Genomic DNA, 20,891 nt, shown 5'->3' on the forward strand with positions numbered 1-20,891 from the left:
CAGCATTTTGGGAGGCCGAGACAGGTGGATCACGAGGTCAGGAGATTGAGACCATCCTGGCTAACACGGTGAAACCCCGTCTCTACTAAAAATACAAAACTTAGCCGGGCGAGGTGGTGGGCGACTGTAGTCCCAGCTACTCGGGAGGCTGAGGCAGGAGAATAATGTGAACCCGGGAGGCGGAGCTTGCAGTGAGTGGTGATGGTGCCACTGCACTCCAGCCTGGGCGACAGAGTGAGATTCCGTCTCAATAAATAAATAAATAAATATGTTTAAACTTGATACTGAAGATCCATTTCCAGGTATTAAAAAACCAAGTCCAGCCCAATTTTAAACTTCAGCTTCACTATCAATTCAAAGCATGGGTCCTCCCTTTGGACCTCAAATCTTATGTGTAGCTTGGGTTGTACAGTGGAAAGGTAGGAGCATATGTTCTTTCCTTGCTCTGTTGCCATAGATACTAGCAGCTGGTGCCTTATATGTGGCAGGCCTGGTGTTTCTTGACATCATTTTGAGGTTCATCAGAGGCTCCCTTTTGGAGACTGCCCTATTATGCGGTCCCCTGACAAGGACAATGAATTATGTCCCTGATCTCTTTAAGATCTCTATTTCTTAAGAGAGCCACCTCATGGTTTCTTATTGCTACAGCCTCCTCTGCCCTGATAGGCTGTTTCTGGATTGGAATCTCAACAAGGTGACTTGACTGCAATGACCTCCTATAGCATCACATGTCCTATGGGAAATTGACATATTTATGCCATGCCATGGGTGAAAATGCAGTATTGCCCTACAAACCACCATCTTTTCCCTCTACCCCTGCCATCATGACCTGATCCAGTGACCCCCTCACCTTTAGAAGTGAGAGGCAAACAGAAATCTTTAAGTGTATGTGTGCCCCCTAAATTTTCTTGAAGCTAATATGTAGCCACAGATGAACTAAAACCCTCGTTGCTCCTTCTTGTACTCATTCCTCAAAAGCACTTGTTCTGGATTAGTGGGATGAAGCACCCACACAATGGTGTACACTCCCATAGCCATTCCTAACCCTCCGTTGTGTTTACTTCCCCAGTCTCTTCACTTCCACGAGACTTGAAATTTTTTTCTCTTAGATTTAAAGGATAAAGTTGAACAAGGGGACCAGTTTGGTCACTTTTAAGTAATTGCTGCACGTGTATATGACACCTTTAGAATACAGGGTATGCCTCACCTACGATCCTCATTTGGGAGATTGAAACTACATTTAAAACCAACTGGAGAAGTCACATTCAGAATCCTGTTAGAGTTTAAAACATGTTCATTGAGAAGTATCTGCCATGTCCTGTCTTTTTCCATGACACTTTCCAAATTTCTACACTGCTGAAATACTTCCTTATTAAGTAGCACTTCCACTTAATAAGCAGAAGAAACTTTATTGCCCATCAGCCAAAAGGAAGTGCCTCACTGCAATGACTGCAGTCAAATGACACCATGCTAAGTTTTCTTGTAGGAGTATGAAGACTTTGTGTTCCTTTCTTCAGATCAGCAGAAACATGCATCAAGGAAACCAAACCACCATCACTGAATTCATTCTCCTAGGACTCTCCAACCAGGCTGAACATCAAAACCTCCTCTTTGTGCTTTTCCTGGGTATGTACCTGGTCACTGTGGTTGGGAATGGGCTCATCATTCTGGCCATCAGCTTGGATACGTACCTTCACACCCCCATGTATCTCTTCCTTGCCAATCTATCCTTTGCTGGTATTTCCTCCATTTCCAACTCAGTCCCCAAAATGCTGGTGAGTATTCACACCAACAGCCAATCCATCTCTTATGAGAGCTGCATCACACAGATGTACTTTTCTATTGTGTTTGTCGTCACTGACAATTTGCTCTTGGGGACCATGGCCTACGACCGCTTTGTGGCGATCTGCCACCCTCTGAACTATATAACTCTCATGCGGCCCAGGTTCTGCATTTTGCTCACTGTCATCTCGTGGCTCCTCAGTAATATTATAGCTCTGACACACACCCTGCTGCTCATTCAATTGCTCTTCTGTGACCACAACACCCTCCCACACTTCTTCTGTGACTTGGCCCCTCTGCTCAAACTGTCCTGTTCAGACACAACGATCAATGAGCTTGTGTTGTTTATTGTGGGTTTATCAGTTATCATCTTCCCCTTTGCACTCATCTTCTTCTCCTATGTCTGCATCATCAGAGCTGTCCTGAGAATATCATCCACACAGGGAAAGTGGAAAGCCTTCTCCACTTGTGGCTCTCACCTAACAGTTGTATTACTGTTCTACGGAACCATTGTAGGTGTGTACTTTTTCCCCTCCTCCATTCACCCTGAGGACACTGATAAGATTGGTGCTGTCCTATTCACTGTGGTGACACCCATGATGAACCCCTTCATCTACAGCTTGAGGAATAAGGATATGAAAGGTGCCCTGAGAAAGCTCATCAATAGAAAACTTTCTTCCCTTTGATGTCCTGGACATCTACATTCTTTAAGTCCACACAATCAGATAAATGATTCAACCCAGAGTGTATGGTGCAGTTATGATAGTTCAACTTTTGATGGACTTAGAGATATCTGTCTCCTATTCCAACTGCTGAGGGAGTTGGAGCTTTTCCACTTAGCTCTTGTCTTGTAAATAAAACGTAACCACCATGGTAAGTCACAAGAACAACATGCATCCTTAGAGAGTAGATTGGTGGTAACCAGGGCCCAGGAGAAGAGGAGTGGAGCTGAATAGAGGTTGATTAATGGGTACAGCAATACAGTTAGATAGAATAAATAAGACCTAATGTTTGATAAATCATTATGGGGGACTATGGTAAAAATAATTTGTTATATATTACAGTTAGATAGAATAAATAAGACCTAATGTTTGATAAATCCTTATGGGAGACTATGGTAAACAATAATTTGTTATATATTTCAAAATAGCTAAAAGAGAATAATTCCAATGTTCCCAGCATAAAGAAAAGATAAATGTTTCAGGTGATGGATATCCTAATCCCCTAATTTGATTATTACACATTATATGAATATATCAAAATATCAGATGTTCCCCAAAAATATGGGGGACAATTTATCAATAAAAATACATGTATGAATAAATAAAAAATTTACGTATAAAAAATAGAGATTAATTTTAAAACATACCTTAATTACAATCTATATTATTACAAACTTTGGTACAAATTATTTACAACCTATACTATATCACAGGTGCATATAGTGCCTACAGTCTAGCTTTTTTAGCTTTGAAGACAATTGCTACTTCTTTCTTTAATCTACATTTCTTTAGGTCAGCTTTTCTCAAAGTTTGTTTTGTTAAGGTACAATTCAGTGAGATGTTTAATGGTTGCAACAACAAAGATTTCCATGGTCAAATAATTTTTGGCAACTCTGAGTTATATGAAGCAAAATGTATTAACTGGACAACTTCCCAGAACCTTCAGTGTCATGTAAATCTCCAAGAGGGTAAGATGGTACACAGCATTTCTCAAGACTAAACTTGAGATAATTGAAATTCAATTTTTTCCATCATACAGAACCTGATTCATCACAGAGTTGTTCATGGAACTAGCATTGTACAAATATGTTTTAGGAAACATGACTCCAGATGACTTCAATTATTTCAATGGAAAACCACCGAGTTTATGTATAAAGGTATCAGTTATAGTTCTGACTCTGTCCCCAACAGCTGTGTAGTATATAGTAGACACTAAAAATAATGTGATACTTTTTTTTAACCGTCCACCCTCCTGGCTTCCAACTCCAACCTACCTGCCCTGCCAAATTAAGTTTATTTTTTCCCAGCCTAAGCTGACTTCCATTCTTCTCTAAACTTGGAATCATCCAACCTATTTAAGAGGAAACGTATAATCAGCCACCTGCCTTTCTCCATGCTATCTACATGCTTGATGCTTCCTTTTAGTTTTCATTATAAATGTAAAACCCACCTGCTTTTGTATGGGCTACCAAATAAGCCTCTCAACAGTTCTAGCCTTCCTCAAGTTCCTCAGTATCCATCTTGTTTCATCCATAGTTCCAACATGGAACATCACAGAACTCTGCCTTCATTATTCCATGTGGAGCAGTAGAAAGGTACTAGATTTATAATCAAGAGACATGGAATCTGGACCAACTCTGCAGTTAATTCACTGCATGTTGCTGATCTCAGTTTCTTTTTTCTGTGATCTTGCAATTAGTCTAATGTGAACAAAGAAAATTTTATAACAGCATGTATCATAAAAATCCATTTTTTGTACAACAGAATTTGCATAAAGAGATGCCTCAGAGAAGAGCCAACAAAATATAAGTGGTCGTGGCAGATTTCATTTCCCAAAAATGGCCACAATATTTCCATCCCATGTGCTCTTGAAGTACTGTACCACTTCTCCATCAAGAAGTGGAGCCCATGACCCTCACCGTTGAGCTTGGCTTTGAGTACTTTTTTGACCAATAGAGCACCCCATTAGTACTGCTGCATGATTTCTGAGGCTGTCTTAGAAGAGCCAATTCAGCTTTGTTATGGACTAAATGTTTGTGTCCCCCCAAAATTCATATGTTAAAATCTTAACCCCCAAAGTGATAGTAGTAGGAGGTGAGGCCTTTGAAAGCTGAGTAGGTCATGAGGATGAAGTCCTCATACATTATTAGTGCCTTTATACAAGGGATCCCAGAGAACTCTATTTCTGCCACATGGAGAATACAACAAGAAATCAGCAGTCTGAAACCAAAAGAGAGGCCTCATCAGAACCTGACCATCCCAGCGAGCACACTCATCTCAGACTTTCAGCCTCCAGAACTATGAAAAAGAAATGTTTTTTAAGCCACCAACTTCATGATAATTTGTTATAGCATTCCAGACAGACTAAGACACACTTCCACCTGGCTCACTGTCTTGGGACATGGACCTCTGGGGCTCTGAGTTGCTCTGGAAGAAGTCCCACTACCCTGAAGCCACCATGCTGGAGAGACCATATAGAAAGACTACACAGAATTCAAGACAGTTGTCGAAGGAGTCCCAGCTGCACTGGCCCAACAGCATTTGAGTCTCCCCACCTAGTCACCAACATGTGAGTGAGTGAGTTTTCAGGTGATTCCAGCCTCAGCCCCAACCACAAGGCACATAAGAGCCCAAGTGAAAACTACCTAACCAAGCCCAGTCAACCCCTAGAACCCAAAAGACAACCATAAAATGATTGTTATTGTTTTAAGTTTCTACCATTTGGAGTGGTCTGTACACAGTAATACATAACCATAACAGCGGTTTTGCTTGGGTCATGGGATAAAATGATTCATATTACATTCTGTATTGCTTTAACATTTTACAATGACTGCCACGATAGGAAGAGGGAAAAGCTTTTTTAAATTTTAATGAATATGAACTGTCTTTCCTATTCAACCACCCTGCTTGACATGGTACCAGAATTTTCTGAGTTATATAAATATTAGTTGGGTGAACTTGGGATTCCCCACCCCCCAACCTTTATTCTGGTTAGATCTAGTCCATATTTGATAGAATAAGGACCACTAGGGTTAAACGCAGGTGATTTGGTCTAAACTGGTCCCATCCCTGTTGGCCTGTGCTGAACCTCTTATCTCTGATGTGTAGGTCCCACAGGAGGCTGGAAAGTAGAACTTCATCTGCAGTGAGTAACAGAAACGTTAATTTGGCCAGATTTAGACTTGCATGTACATTGAGAGTCCGCCTGAGAAAATGAATTAGGATTAGATTTGGGACACAGAACAGAACTGAGTAGGAAAATAGAAAGTCACAAACTTTTATAAAAATCCGGACAAGTCTTTGCAGAGGAAATGCGTAAGTCTATACCTAGATACTTTTATTTCCCTGAATCATTCTCCAATTTGCCATTTTCAAGAAACATTTATTGAGAACTTTCTATTTCTCAGGCTCTGAATCTGGGACTAAAAGAATGAATAATTCACAGTGTATGACCTCAGTGCACTCTTGACCTAAAAAGAAAAATTAACTTAAAAATGATTTTACATGATTTTTAAGACTTGATAAGTGAAGACAATGTTTGGTCAATAATTAATGTCATCAGATTAAGAAAACATAAATATTTTGTGCAAAGTACAGCCAACTGAATTTTACACTATTCTTGTTCTTTTGTGTTAACTGTACCTGAGAAAAGCCAATTTCTGATTTTGTGAATAAATCAACAGAAACCCATGTCATCTCACTGTAGCTAACACAAATGCAAGAGGACAGCCTAGAAACACACACACAAAAATCTACACATTGGCTAGTAATAACTTACAAAACCTCATCTATAAAGGATCAGCAAATATTTACTTACTGATCACTAGAATTTTTTTAGTACCTATTGAGAGTCAAAATGAAATGATGCAATGCTGTTGCTTCCTTGGCTCTTACTTCATAGTGCATAAGACAGATAATGAACATATAAATAAAGACATCATTGATATAATATGAGGTGGTAAGAAGAATTCAATGAGAGGTAAAGCAGATATGGAACAGAGAGTGGCTTATGATAGCAAAGGAAGTTTAGGCCTTGGGGAAGGACTTTCTTAGATATTTGAGCAGAGAATTGAATAGAATAAGAGAGTGAACCATGAGATCTGGGGACACATTCCAATACAAGGGAAGAGCAGGTTTAAAATCCTTATGCGGGAACAGGTTTGGCATTCTCCATGGACAGCATTCTCCATGGCTAGGGCAGAGTGAGTCGGGAGGGTGGAAGCACATATAGTCATGGAGGTAATTAGAAACCCATCCAGGCTGAGTCTTATAGGCCATGGTAAAGAATTTTATTTTATTTAAATAAAATAAATATTTAAGGTCATAGGGCTTGGTGAAATTACCTAAGGAGTAACTAAGAGAGAGAGAGCAAGGTCAATGACAAAGCCCTGGTAGACTCTAATATTTAAGAAACAGAATAAACTAGTAGTCAGGAAGACAAAGGAAGAATGTGAAAATTTGTCCAGGAAAAAAGGAGGAAACATTTTCAAATACCACAGGACCCAAACCATGACTCCTGAAATCATACTTTCTGATCTGCTCTCTTCAACTCAGGCAGCTATCATCCCTAGCTATCTCTCAAGCAGTCCTGAATCCTTAGCATTGAAATCAAAATGAAACTACCTCCCTCAGAACAGATTTTTCAGAAAATAAAAAAATTTCAAATTTCTTCTTTGCCTCTGTCTTCCTTTCACTTGCATATGTCCCTCTATATATATTCTCCTTTTAACAGAGGATTGTAAATGACTCAGAACTACAAACCTCTTTTAAAATTGGCATACAGTTTTAGGTAATACCATCTGTGACACTTTTAACCACCCTAGAATGATCAGGAACATCTTCTACTTACTGTGACAATAAAAAGAATAATATACTGTAACCTAGGGTAGTTTATCCCCAAATTACAAGAATGGTTTAAGATTCAAAAATCAAAAAATGCTATCCATCACATTAATAAACAAAAACAAAACTACATTATCAGCTCAGTAGATGCAGAAAATCCTAAGTCCATTCCTGATTTCAAAAAGAAAAATACTATGAAAAGAAAAAACAGGAATCAAAGGGAACTCCCTTATGTGATACAGATCATCTGTGAAAAATCTACATAAGGAATAGTGGGAAAATGAGATTATTCCCTAATATAAACAATGGGACAGAAATTTAAGTTCTCCTCATTTCCATTTAACATTGTATTGGAAGTTCTAGCCAGTGCAATAAGGCAAGAAAAAGAAATAAATACTCAAATTAGAAAGAGATAAAACTGCTTTTATTCATAGACAACACAAGGTGTATGTAGAAAATCAAAAGGAATAAACAAAAGAAGCTACTAAAACTAATAAGTGAGTTTAGCGAGGTTGCAAGATACAAATATACTAGCATAAAGACAGACATATAAACAAATGGGACTGGATAGAGAAACCAGAAATAAACCCAAATATGATCAACCAATATTTGACAAGGGCACCAAGAATACACAGTGGAAAAATTATAGTCCCTTCAACAAATGATATTGGGAAAACCAGATTTCCACATGCAAAAGAATGAAGTTGGATGCTAATCACACAGCATACACAAAAATTAATCCAACATGAATTAAAAACTTACATAAATGTAAATCCTGAAACTATCAAACTCTTAGGAGAAAATGCAGAGAAAAATGTTCATGATTTTGGTCTTGGCAACACTTTTTTAGCTATGACACCAAACACACAGGCAACAAAAGCAAAACTAAACAAGTTGGACTACATAAAATACTTAAAAGCTGCTTCTCTTCAAAGGAAACAGTCAATAGAGTAAAATGACAACCTATGAAATAGGAGAAGATATTTGCAAATCATATATCTGATAAGGGATTAATATCTAAAATATTCAACTAACTTGTACAGCTCAAAAGGAAAAAAAAGTAATTGAATTAGAAGATGAGCAAAAGATCTAAATAGACATGTGTCCAAAGATGTAAAAACGGCCAACAGGTATATGAAAAGATGTTCAACATCACTATTTATCAGAAAAATGCAAATCAAATCCACAATGAAATATCACTTCACATATGTTAGGATGGCTATTCTCAAAAAGTCAAAAGATAAGTGTTGGAGAGGGTGTGGAAGAAAAAAAAAAACACTTGTTCACTGTTAGTGGGAATGTAAATTGGTATACAATCCAGCAACTCCATTTCTGGGTTTTTATCCAAAGAAAATGAAATCAGTATCTCAAAGATCTATCTGCACTCTCATGTTAATTGCAGCATTAGTCACTGTGGCTAAGATAGAGTAAAATCTTGTGTCTATAGATGGATGAATGGATAAAGGAAATGTGGTATACATATACAATGGAGTATTGTTTATTAATAGCTATAAAAAAGAACAGAAGATACCAGCATCTGTGACAACATGGATGAACCTGGAGGACATTATGCTAAGTGAAATAATCCAGACTCAGAAAGGCAAATACTGTATGATATCAATTATATGTGGAATCTAAAAAAGTCCAACTCACACCTGTTAGGATGGTTTTCTTTTTAAAGAAAAGAAATGTTTGTGAGGACATGGAGTAATTGGAACCCTTGCACACTGTTGAGGGAAATGTAAGATGATACAGCTTCTATGGGAAACAGTATGAAGTTTTCTCAAAAAACTGAAGATAGAATTATCATATGACCCAGCAATAAATATCCAATACTTCTGAGTATTTATCCAAAAGAATTGAAACCAAGATATGAATATATATGTGTGTGTGTGTGTGTGTGTGTGTACTCCCATGATCACTGAAGCATTACTCATAGTAGCTGAGATGTGGAAATAACCTAAATGTCCACTGACATATGAAGAGATAAAGAAAATGTGGCACAGTTGCCCTCTGTCTCTGTGGGTTCCACAGTCATGGATTCAACCAACCTTGGATCAAAATGGTTGAAAAACAATTGTGTCTGTACTGAATGTGTATAGACTTTTTTCTTGTCATTATTTTTTAAACAATACAGTGTAACAACTATGTAGATAGCACTTATGAATAGCATTTATGTTGTATTAGGGATTATAAGTAATCTAGAGATCATTTAAAGTATACAAGAAGATGTGCATAGGCTTATATGCAAGTATTACATCATTTTATATCAGGGACTTGAGAGCATCTGCAGATTTGGGTATTTGTGGAAAGTCCTGGAAACAATGGACACCAAGGGATGACTATATGTATTAGACATGGACACCAAGGGATGACTATATATATTAGAATATTGCTTATCTTTTAAAAAGAAAGAAATCTTACCATATGCAACTATGTAGATGAACCTACCTTGAAAACATTATGCTAAGTGAAATAAGCCAGTCACAGAAAGACAAATACTACATGATTTCATTTTAAGGTATCTAAAATAGTCAAACTCATACAAGCAAAAATAGAATGGTGGTTGCCAGGTGCTTGGGGACAGGAAGAATAAGGAATTGTAGTTCAGTAGGTATGAAGTTCCAGTTATGCAAGATGAATAAATTCTGGAGATTTGCTGTAGAACATCATACTTATGGTTAACAATACCATACTAAACTCAAAATTTGTTAAGAGGGTAAATTTCATGTTATCTGTTCTCACCACAAGTTACAAAAATTAAAAAGACTGACCATGCTAAGTTTTGGTGAGGATTTGGAGGAACTGGAACTCTCATGCACTGTTAGCACTGTTGGTGGGAACGGTTAGTGATACAACCACTTTGAGAACAGTTTGGCTGTTTCCTAAGAAATTCGACATATACCTACTATGTAATCCAACCACTTCACCCTTAGGTATTTACCTAAAAAAACTGAAAGTATATATCCATATAAAGGTTGTTCATGAATATTCACAGCAGGTTTGCTTATAATAGCCAAAAAGTGGAAACAATTAAAATCCCTATAAATAGATGAATGAATAAACATGGTATACAATGTAATAATACTCAGCAATAATGTGGAATGGATTGTTGATATACACAACAATGTTAATGATTCTCAAAATAATGTTGCTAAGTAGAAGAAGTCAGATATGAGTCCATTGACATAAAATTTATATAAAACTCAAACTAATGTATAGGACAAAAAGCAGACCAGTAGTGGCCTGAGAGTGTAGATGGGTAATGATGGGAAGGGGCACATGGGAGGAAGTGTAGCAGGTGTAAGGAAACTTGGGAAGTGATGTATATGTTCATTATCTTGAATGTGGTGATGGTTTCATGAGTGTATACATGTCAAAACTTATCAAATTGCACACTTTAAATATGTACGGTTTATTGCATGTCAAATCTCAATAAAACTATATTTTAAAGTTGTAGTAAATTAGAAGGGATTTCAGATACATCTTTTGAATGATGTATTTTGATAATAATGATAGCTATAACAAAAATAACAAAGTAAATATACACATATGTCTATATATACAATTCCATATTTTTAAATGCTAATAAATAGTAATAAATAACAATAATCCATGTTTGGAAAGGCATATTGAATTCCTTAGGTAATCACTTAAGACTGAAAAAGAAGACTTGAAGGGAAAGTTAGTGCCTGCTTGGAGGCACTAAGCCGATTAGCTATTGACTGAAGCACTCTGAGCCAAGAGATATTCTGGAAGGGCTTTGAAGGCAATACTTTACCTGAGCCCACCTGCTCTTTCTGAGGGAGTTATAGATTCCCCCAGGCTCTCCTCACTGGCCTACAAGAGAGCTGAAATGAGTTCCACGAACTTCATAATAATGTAAGTCCATCAAACTCACCCAACTCAGCCCACAACTACCAAACATGGAGATCAAGAATGCAACTGAAACCCAGAAAACCTCTGAAGCGAACTATAACCAGGAACTAGGGCCTGGGAGAAGGAGAAGAAAGTGCAGAAGGGTGGTTATCAGATAAGAGTATGTACTTTGGAGTCAGAGACCTGAAAATAGAACCTCCCTCATCTGCCACTTTCTTGCTACATAATCTGGTCAAGTCACATAATGTCTCTGAGTCTTAGATTTTCCTTTTTCTTTTGCTAAATGGGGTCAATAAAAATTACTTTTCATTAACATTGTTAGGAGAGCTAAAATAAAAGATTCATGTAAAGCTTTTAGCATTGTATCTAGGATATGGTAAGTGTGCACTAGCTTAAGAATTAAGTTAAAAAATTATTTGACAACTCAACTCCTGGAAATGTCCAGGTTTAAAGCTAATCTGGGCCCAGGAGGGACTGTTCCAGACAGTTCTGCAATAAAGAGGCCCAGAGATCAGCTATGGGTCCCTCTGCCCATCACTACTCACTAGGCTGTGGAGCCTGGACAAGCACCATAATAACATGAATTAATAACAGTAATTAATAACACTAAATAATGTTTATAACATTATCAAATGCCCTCCAATTATCCAAATATCCCAAGTTATTGTGAGAATAAATGAGATACATGTAAATCATGTTCCAGAGTAAGTGCTCAGTAAGTATTATTTCACAGAGGAGAAGCAGGCTGAACGGCACTAATTAATCTGAAGCCACACTGCTAAGAAGTGGCAGACTGGGTACTTTGGTGCCAAGTTCTGAGTTCTTTCCACAACACAGATATGTCTAACACCTACCACAGATGTTGATGTGCTCCGAAAATATTTGCATGACAGTTAATATTTGGAAAATGATCCTCAAGAGGCATTCTGTGGTATTCCTTCACCCCAATCTGCAGTTTGTAAATGATTACTACAAGAGCGGATATGTGATCCCAAACCTCTTGGCCATAGGTGCTAATTTTTCTCCTATACCTTTTCCTAAATATGCCCAGCCAACTCCTTTATAAAATATTTATTATATCTCCTTAAAACGAACATTGCTTAAATTCAAAAGTTGCAGTTTAATCTACACACTTCACTTTATCGTGCACAACTATACACACACACATATACACAAAGTCACATTATACAATACTAGCACATAGGGGCTATAAAATGAATGTTGTTGACTGCCATCTACACCAACAGATTGGACTTTCACCTTTTCTTCACCAGATGAAAGGAAAAAGAAAACTGCAATAACAATAAATTCTGGTTGAGGGATTATATAGAGTAGGCAATAGATTACAGCTAGCAACAGTGTGCATGCCAGATAGGAACTCAGGCCTAGCTGGGTGGAAGCCTCACCCAACTACTTGCTTGCCGACCTTGAGGCTATTACGCAGTATCTCTAAGCCTCAAGTGCCTCACTTACCTAAAAAGCAGAGATAATAATAGAACCTACCTCATAGGGATGTCCTGTAAATTAAATCAAGTAATTCCTATAGCAAGCTTATTGTAAGTCCTGGAAGATAATAATGCCTAATAAGTGTAACTTGTTATTATTATTATTATTATTACAGTTTTCCTTATTGTTATTCTAAAACCACAGAAACAAGAAGACAACAACAAAAAGAAAGAATAAATGGATAAATGACAAAATTTGGAAAATCCCTTTGGATCAAAACAATAGTTGTATTTGTAGACTGCTTTATAATTTTCCAAATATTCTTGCTTCACTCATCAAGTATTTATTGTGTCAGGCAATGCACTGCGTTCTGCAGATACTAGTGAATAAGACAGAGGCAATCCTTGTCCATTTATGCATTAGATCCTCAAAACCATAGTCCTATAAGGTAGATAAATCTACTTGACAGATGAGAAAACTGATGACCGAAGAAGTTACAACTTAAAAGCAGACACTGGAACCTGAGGTTCAAATATTTTATTGAGTGCCTTTCACGTGCTAGGTGCTATACTAGGAACTGGACATACAGAAATGAAGTTCAGATTAAAAAAAAAAAAATTGCTCTCATGTTGCTTACTTTCTAGTCGTGAGCATTAGAAAATGCCAAGCACATAAAACATCTAATATGTCAGATGATGAATACACAGAATAATAAATCAGAAAGTGGAGGTGGGGAGTTCAGGTGCGATTTTGCATAGGGTTACCTGGGAAAGCCTCTCCAGAAGGTGCTATTGAGAAAAGACAGAAAAGATGGGGAAACTAAGGAATGATATATTTCACAAGGGTTTATTTAGGGTCTTCTAGCAGCCTTTGATTTGCTCAGGGCTTTCCTAACGGCCTCTTTTACCTCCTTGTTTCTCAGGCTATAGATAAGGGGATTCAGCATTGGGGCCACCACCGTGTAGAGCACAGACACCACTCGGTCTCCCTCGGAGGACTGGCCTGTGTTGTCTCGCAGGTACATGAAGATGAGGGTGCCAAAGAAAAGAGCCACCGCAGTGAGGTGGGAGGCGCAGGTGGAGAAGGTCTTGGCCGGGCCTCCAGCAGAGGGGATGTGCAGAATGGCCACGATGATAAACAGGTAGGACACCAAGATCACCAAGATACAGACAGGCATGACGAAAACAGCAAACACAATAATCACCACTTCCTGAGTGTAGCTGTCCCCACAGGAGAGTTTTAGTAGAGGAGGGAGGTCACAGAAAATGAAGTTGATCTCATTGTTTCCACAAAAGGAGAGAGTGAAGGCTGTGACCGTTCGAACAAAGGCACTGAAAAAACCAGCAACGTAAGCCCCAGTAACTAAACCCCAGCAGGCCTTCTCGGTCATGATGGTGACATAAAGCAGGGGCTGGCACACAGCCGCGTAGCGGTCATAGGCCATGATGGCCAGGAGGTAGCAGTCGATGGAGGCAAAGAAGGTAAAGAGGAAGAACTGAGCTGCACAGCGAGCCTGGGAGATGGTTGTGCCGTTCTCCCACAGCACAGCCAGCATCTGAGGGATGACGGTGGACGCGTAGCAGACGTCCACCAAGGAAAGGTGGCTGAGGAAGAAGTACATCGGGGTGTGGAGCCGACGATCTCCACGGATCAGAAGGATCATGCCTGTGTTCCCTAACATAGTGGCAAGATAGAAACTCAAAAATACGAGGAAGAGAGGAACCCTCCACTGGAGACGTTCAGTAAATGCAGTAAGGAAGAACTCTGTCACTAGGGTGTAATTCCTTTCAGCCATCCGTCCAGTGGTTCACCTGCAACGGCTAAGACAAGACCAGAGGAGGGGACATCTGAAGAGGAGTTCAAATGGTTTCAAGTAACAAAGCTTTAAATTGAATGTCTTACATGTGGGCACTCAACTTCAACACACTTTTCAGTCGAAGATAGATATAGACAGATATAGAGCTCACTCACTGTAACATAAGATAAAAAGTGATGAATGCTTCTATTATAGAAAGAACAGAGAGCAAGTGATTCCCTAACTTACAAGTCAGCACTTGTATTTGCAACTGTCCCCAATTAGCTGTTTGATCTTACACAAGGCACTTAACCTCTCTGAACCTCAATTTCCTCCTCTGCCAAAAGGGGATCATAATGCTCACCCTGCTTATGAGATAAGGTTAATGCATAGGTTAAAACAGAGGCAAACGCACACTGCACATTGGAAAGCTAAAAGCACTCCACATATATAAGGCGGCTATTTAAAATTTTAAATGAATGTTTTAAGGAAGGAAAATTTATATTCTCTTAACAAAAACATATAAACAAAAATATCTATTAGCAATCAACAATGGGCTCTGCTTGTAGCAATATTACTATTCTCAGTCTAACAACATGAAAGTTTAACAGCTGTTACCCTAATTAGAGTTGACTGGCTTATTAAGGGTGTACATAAACACACATAAACACATACTCAAGCGTTAACCTTGAAATCAAAAGAGCAAACATAAGTTTTTTTAGGCACCTAACAAAACTCCATAAACCTTGTTTGGTTGTTCTCAAAGCCCCTAATAAAAACAGTAGCTTGAAAATAAACAGCATCCAAATTTGAAAGCAGAAATATTTTTGTAGTCTGGTGTTGTCTGAGTGCTGTTGGAGGAATTCGGGTTAATAAATTTGGGGGTCCATAGTGGAATTCTAGAACAGGGCTGTAAAGGAGGGCTTCGATAGTGTTTGAATATCTGATGTACCAGCAGCCAGACCAATACTGAGCTGATCCATTAAGGAGAATAACAAAGAAAACAAATTAGATCTGAAAGTCATGAGCTGGACACAAACCGTCCTCACCTGAATTCTACTTTGCTAATGCACTCCTCTTCTGTTTAGTGTGTCGTCTGCCCATCACCTGCCAATCCAAAGGATACCTGGCTTCTAGTTTATCCATACTGCATGTAAGACCCTGGGCAAGTCATATTTCCTCTCTGGGCTTCAGTCACCTTGTCTTTGTTCCCTTCCCATAAACAAAATTGCAGATATCCCCATAATCATAGCAACCTGATGAGATGGGGTCACTTCCAATACTTCTGTGTTTTATTCTCACTTCTAGGAGTCTCTCTCTTTCCTCTACCTCTTGACAAAGCAATATATCCCTGACACTAGTGTTTCCTTAGAATTTTTTTAGACTTACTTTGAGATAACAAGGCTAGGGGACCAGACTTTCTCCCTGAGCTTCCAATCTAGCATGAAACCTTGCTGATGTGCTTCTTATATTCGCTGTCCCAGCATCACATCCTAATTGGTTCCTGAGGTGATTCTCCAGAGAAAGATGATTTATCTTCATATGACTTCCTAACAAGGTGTCTAATTAATATCTTTGAAAGTTTCTCTTTAATTTCAAACTTCCAAAGCCCCATCCCTCAGCAAGTTTCCTAGTCTTGTCTTCTTCCTGCCTTGTACCAAAAGAAATGTACTTCTTTGAAGGTTTCCTATATCTCGGTTGGGAGTTTTTTCAGGGGTTTTACACAATGCCACCCCAGCCAGCTATGAACTGATCCCCCAAGGAAGCTTTAATAAGCATACGCTTTTGCTCCGCATTGCCAAAACATGCTGTAATTGATGACTTCGAAAGTTCACCATTTGGCAGAAGCAGAGAAGGGTGCAGGTGGGGAGTCATAAGATAAAATGTTGGAGAGGCCAGAGTGGGCGAGCTGTGAACAGACTTCCACCAGGCAAGCTGAGCAAATTCTTGATGGTAACCAACCCCTCCACCATAGCACTAGTTCTCAAACTTCAATGCGCATAAGAATTTATCCAAAGAATTTGTTTAAAATGTAAATAGCAGTGCCCCACCTCCATAGATCGATGCAGATGCAGTACATCTGCCATGGGAGCAGTATCTACATTATGAACAGGCATACCAGTGGATTTCCATACAGTTAATCTCCAAAAATTGTGGCAACAATGTCTTGGGATTGGGACCTCTAGGCCTGCCTGCCCCTCTGTATGTCCTGCCATAAACTAAAGTAAAATAATAAAGACATGTTCTTGCAAAGTATGATTTCTCCAAAGTCCTATCAGTGCCTTTCTTCCTCACAGGAGACCCGAGATAGGGTGAATGTGATGTTTCCCTGTGTTACAAATTTTAAAAACCTAGATACAGAAAGGACTCTGGAGCTTCTTGGCAGCAAAACAATGACTTGGACCAGGTCAGTGCTCAGTTGATCTGGAATATGGTGCTAGGCAAAAGGACCCCAGGGCAGTGGTTCTCAAGCTTCACTGAACATTAGAATTACCTGGGAAGCAATTTCTGAGGCCCAGATTATACCCTTTAACAATTGAATCAGAATGCCTGAGTGTAGGAGCCGAACACAGTAATTTTCGTAAATTCCCTGGTGATTATAACATGTAGCAGATTTGAGAATCATACAGGAAGTCTTCTACTTTGAAGGCCTTACCTTTCCCCAAGTGTCACAGGTAGACGTTCCAGGAAAATATGTTCACTGTTCTCATAAATCTGGAGACCACTGAATACTATATTCTTCACATGGAAAATCACATTACATATTAGCATAATAAAGGATCTACAAAATCCTATAATTAAGAAACCTTGGCAAACTAACACAGGAACAGAAAAACAAATACCACATATTCTCACTTATAAGTGGGAGCTAAATAATGAGAATACATGAACACATAGAGGGGAACAACATACACTAGGGCCTATTGGAGGGTGGAAGGTGGGAGGAGGGAGAGGATCAGGAAAAACAACTAACAGGTTATTACCCATTAGGCTTAATACCTGGGTGATGAAATAATCTGTACAACGAACCCCCATGACACAAGTTTATCTTTGTAACAAACCTGTACATGTACCCCTGAACTTAAAAGTTAAATAAAAACAAAAATAAAAAAGGAAACCTCATCAACTTTTTCCTAACCCACCATTTCCCAAAAGAATTTGAGCACAGAACTTCTTTTTCATTAGCATCATACAGAACTAGAGTTCCAAGGGAAGGACGCTCCTTAGGCAGTACAGCTCTAAAGAGGCTCAGAAACTGTCCAAATGCCAAACAGCAAAGTAGTAATTGTTCCAAGAAACAGCATCTCCTGATGACTCATCTCAGGATCTGGCTCCTTAAAGTCTCTGACTGACTCCCCCAGGAGCAATCACTCCTACTGGGACAAGAATTAGAAGGGAGTCTGGGGGAGCAACATCATTCCAGGCGGATCCTTCAGAAACTATGGAAGAGGAAACCACCTTGCCCTTTAAAGAATGTCTCTCTCTTTGATTGTGAAGTGGATCCAATGGCTGAGCCCCTGCAGTTCTACTATCTAATTACAGCAACCTCCTCATTGCTACCCCATACGAAATAGACTGTGAGGTCAACAAGGCCCTGCTTTCAGGAAGCCATAGTCAAACTTAAAACAACTGGCTTATTTAAATGGCTTCACTGAATCGTTCTATAATGCATACATAGACTAAAACATTACGTTGTACCCTATAAATATGTAAACACAATTATTATTTGTCAATTACAATTTTTAATTAAAAAAACACTATCAGAATGATTATTAAGATGGTTCAGTCACTGTTTGGCCAGTCCCAGAAGAGAAGCAAAATGAGCCTCAGAGTATAGATTGAAATTTCATATATTGTGAGTATTAAAGCCTATAAAACTGAAGTAAAAGAGATTTAGATTTTTTTTTCTAAGAGCTATAGATCTGAGCAGAATTTGGAAAGGAAAATCCAACAGCAAAGACCAACTTAGCTGCTTACTGTATGCCAATTCACTCTTCTAAGAGATGATAGATGATGATAAATCAGATGATAGATACAATTGATAGTAGATAGATTCACAGATATATGATTAGGTAGATAGATAGATGATAAATGGATGATAGATAATAAATAGGTAGATGATTGATAGAAAATAGATAGAGATAGATAGATAAATAGATAGATGATAGATAGATTCATTTAATCCACAAAACAAGTTCATGAACTAGGTACTATTATTATCTTCATTTTAAGGAGATGAGAAAATTTAGGCACAGATTGTTGAAATGAACCACCAATAATCCCACAGTAAGTGGCAGAGCTAGAGTTTAACCCATGTGGTCTGTCTCCGGAAGGCACACTCCTAATTCCTTTAGTATATTGCTAACTCTCATGAAGATGTCTCTGAACTCCACGTTTGGGAATAATTGAGGGGTTCTTCCTTCTATGTCTGTATTTACCTTGTAGCTTTTTAGGAAGAATGGAACTCAGCTAACAGATGAGACCTAAGTCTCAAAGTGAACAGATTGTGGTAGGAAATTCTTGGGGTACTCGACCAGGCCCTCGCTCCTTCTACGAAGTATCACCATGGCCACTGGTGAAGGGCTGGCCTTACCTTTCTAACCATAGCCAACTGGATCAGAAAAAGACCCAAGATGACTTTATTTCAAGGGATAATCCTCTCTTCTTCCAAAAAGATATTTTCTTGAACTACTTTAAGTGTTCCTTATAGCCAAGAAGTCATGACTTGTGGCCTGGAGGAACTAGGAAGTATGTAAGGAGGACGTATCTTCAGCTCTTGCCCCGAAATTCATCTTCACTATCTTCTTCCATCCAGACTTAGGTGGATCTCATGCCAATTCAAGGCTGAGGAACACCTAGTGCCTATAAATTCACTTTTGAAGGACTTTGGAAGGACTTATCCTACTGCAAACGTTCCCCTCTCAATTCATCATTGGTGTCCCTGCCCTCACTTTACATATTGTAGGATTGCAGAATTTTTTTTTAGGCGCTCATAAGATGCTGGAACTGAAGGGGGAATTAGAGGTCAGATAACCCAGGCTTTTCAATTCACAGATGAACAGGCTGAGGCTTCCAAATAGGAAGATGTTTAATGATAACATCAGTAGTTAATTTGATTCCCAGTCTGTGACTAAACTGGTTAATCAGCACTTTACCCAGTGATCCCTTATTGCTCTTAAATATGGAAGGGGCCTCAAATAAAGATGACCAAATAATTAAGTGCATTAACCTTAATTCAGTTCTATGCATATCTGTGCTTCCTCCAAATCCTCTCAGAGGTGTGCAATCCTGAGGTAAGTGTCCTCCATTGCTTCCCCTATAAGATTTCTCCAAGTGTTTTTAGAGCCTTTATGTCTGAATTTTCCAGAATGATGAAGCCAGAAGGAACTTTGGAATCCAGTGCACCTTCTCATTTTACAGATGTGGAGAATGAAATCCCAAAGGAAGAATGACTTACAGTCCCTGGGTTTCTTAATGAGAATTTCTTAGTTGCAACTGGCAGAAACCCAGCAGGTAACATGACTTAAACCCATAGATGAATTCACTACATGATTCTCAAAACCATGGGGAGGGGAGGAAGGAATGCAGCTAAGTCTCAGGCACAACTGTGACCAACAACTCCCATGACACCAAGAATTTCTCTATTGTCTAGAACTGTTTCTGCCTCAATGTTCTTTTCTTCAACAAAGTAGAAAAAAATACCCACCAGTTGTTTCTACTCTTCACATGTTCTAGCTTTTTTTGCCACAAAGAAGATGAAAAGTCATGTTTTTATGTTCCATAAAAAAAAACATAACATGTTTTTATGTTCCAAGTTCCATGTTCCAACTTAAAAAGTCCCAAGGAAGAACCCAGATGTTATGTGGCCAAAAAATGGGGTACCAGGATTGGCCCAATGTTGATCAGTTTCCAGTCAGTGAAGACCAGGAAGACAGGATCTGCACGGAGATGTAGTACTTGCATGACTCATATGGTTAGAGTAAAGAATGGAGCATTTCCCAGATAAGAGAGAATGCTGTTCTGGGAACACAAAAGAATAGATTTTTACCACGCAAAGGTAAGAAGAATCAGAGAAATTCCCACTGCACCTGTGCTTCAGAGAACCCCACAGAGATGTTGGCTGAGCAGTGGCTGAAGGAGGCAACAAGTGGCAGAGTGAAAAGCATGTTGGCCACTAGAGTCTAAACAGTTTCTGTTTACATCCTATCTGCCATGAACAAGGCATTGGGAAGACAATGGCTGCTTGATCATTTTTTAAGCTTAAGCCTGACATCTAGGGCCAATGTAAGATGCAGAAAATGTGTCTCTGGCCACTCCATCTTCCTTGGCCTTAGCCATTCCCATAATTCTGTTTCCAGGTTCTCAAGTCTCTCTCTCCATCTTAACCCATGCTCTGAGAGAGGTCTCAGACATTTCCCTTCTGA

The 20,891-nt window shown here is 38.8% G+C and overlaps 2 protein-coding genes across 2 annotated transcripts; one reads left to right on the top strand and one right to left on the bottom strand.

The window, feature by feature from the left end:
* The first annotated feature begins 1,490 nt into the window (after window positions 1-1,490).
* LOC111544962 (olfactory receptor 1S2) lies at window positions 1,491-2,468 on the top strand. The gene has a single exon (XM_023215841.1). It carries the CDS (start codon window positions 1,491-1,493, stop codon window positions 2,466-2,468), a length of 978 nt encoding a protein of 325 aa, XP_023071609.1.
* A 10,976-nt stretch (window positions 2,469-13,444) lies between these two features.
* On the bottom strand, window positions 13,445-14,514 carry LOC111544945 (olfactory receptor 9Q2). The gene has a single exon (XM_023215824.1). The coding sequence runs from the start codon at window positions 14,464-14,466 to the stop codon at window positions 13,522-13,524; it is 945 nt and encodes a 314-aa protein (XP_023071592.1). The 5' UTR covers window positions 14,467-14,514; the 3' UTR covers window positions 13,445-13,521.
* Window positions 14,515-20,891: the final 6,377 nt, after the last annotated feature.

The sequence above is a fragment of the Piliocolobus tephrosceles genome, chromosome 13, assembly GCF_002776525.5.
Source record: "Piliocolobus tephrosceles isolate RC106 chromosome 13, ASM277652v3, whole genome shotgun sequence".
NCBI lineage: Eukaryota > Metazoa > Chordata > Mammalia > Primates > Cercopithecidae > Piliocolobus > Piliocolobus tephrosceles.

Bases quoted from the DNA above. Each gene is read 5' to 3' on its own strand.
- LOC111544945 (XM_023215824.1), bottom strand. From the start codon at position 14,466: ATGGCTGAAAGGAATTACACCCTAGTGACAGAGTTCTTCCTTACTGCA.
- LOC111544962 (XM_023215841.1), top strand. From the start codon at position 1,491: ATGAAGACTTTGTGTTCCTTTCTTCAGATCAGCAGAAACATGCATCAA.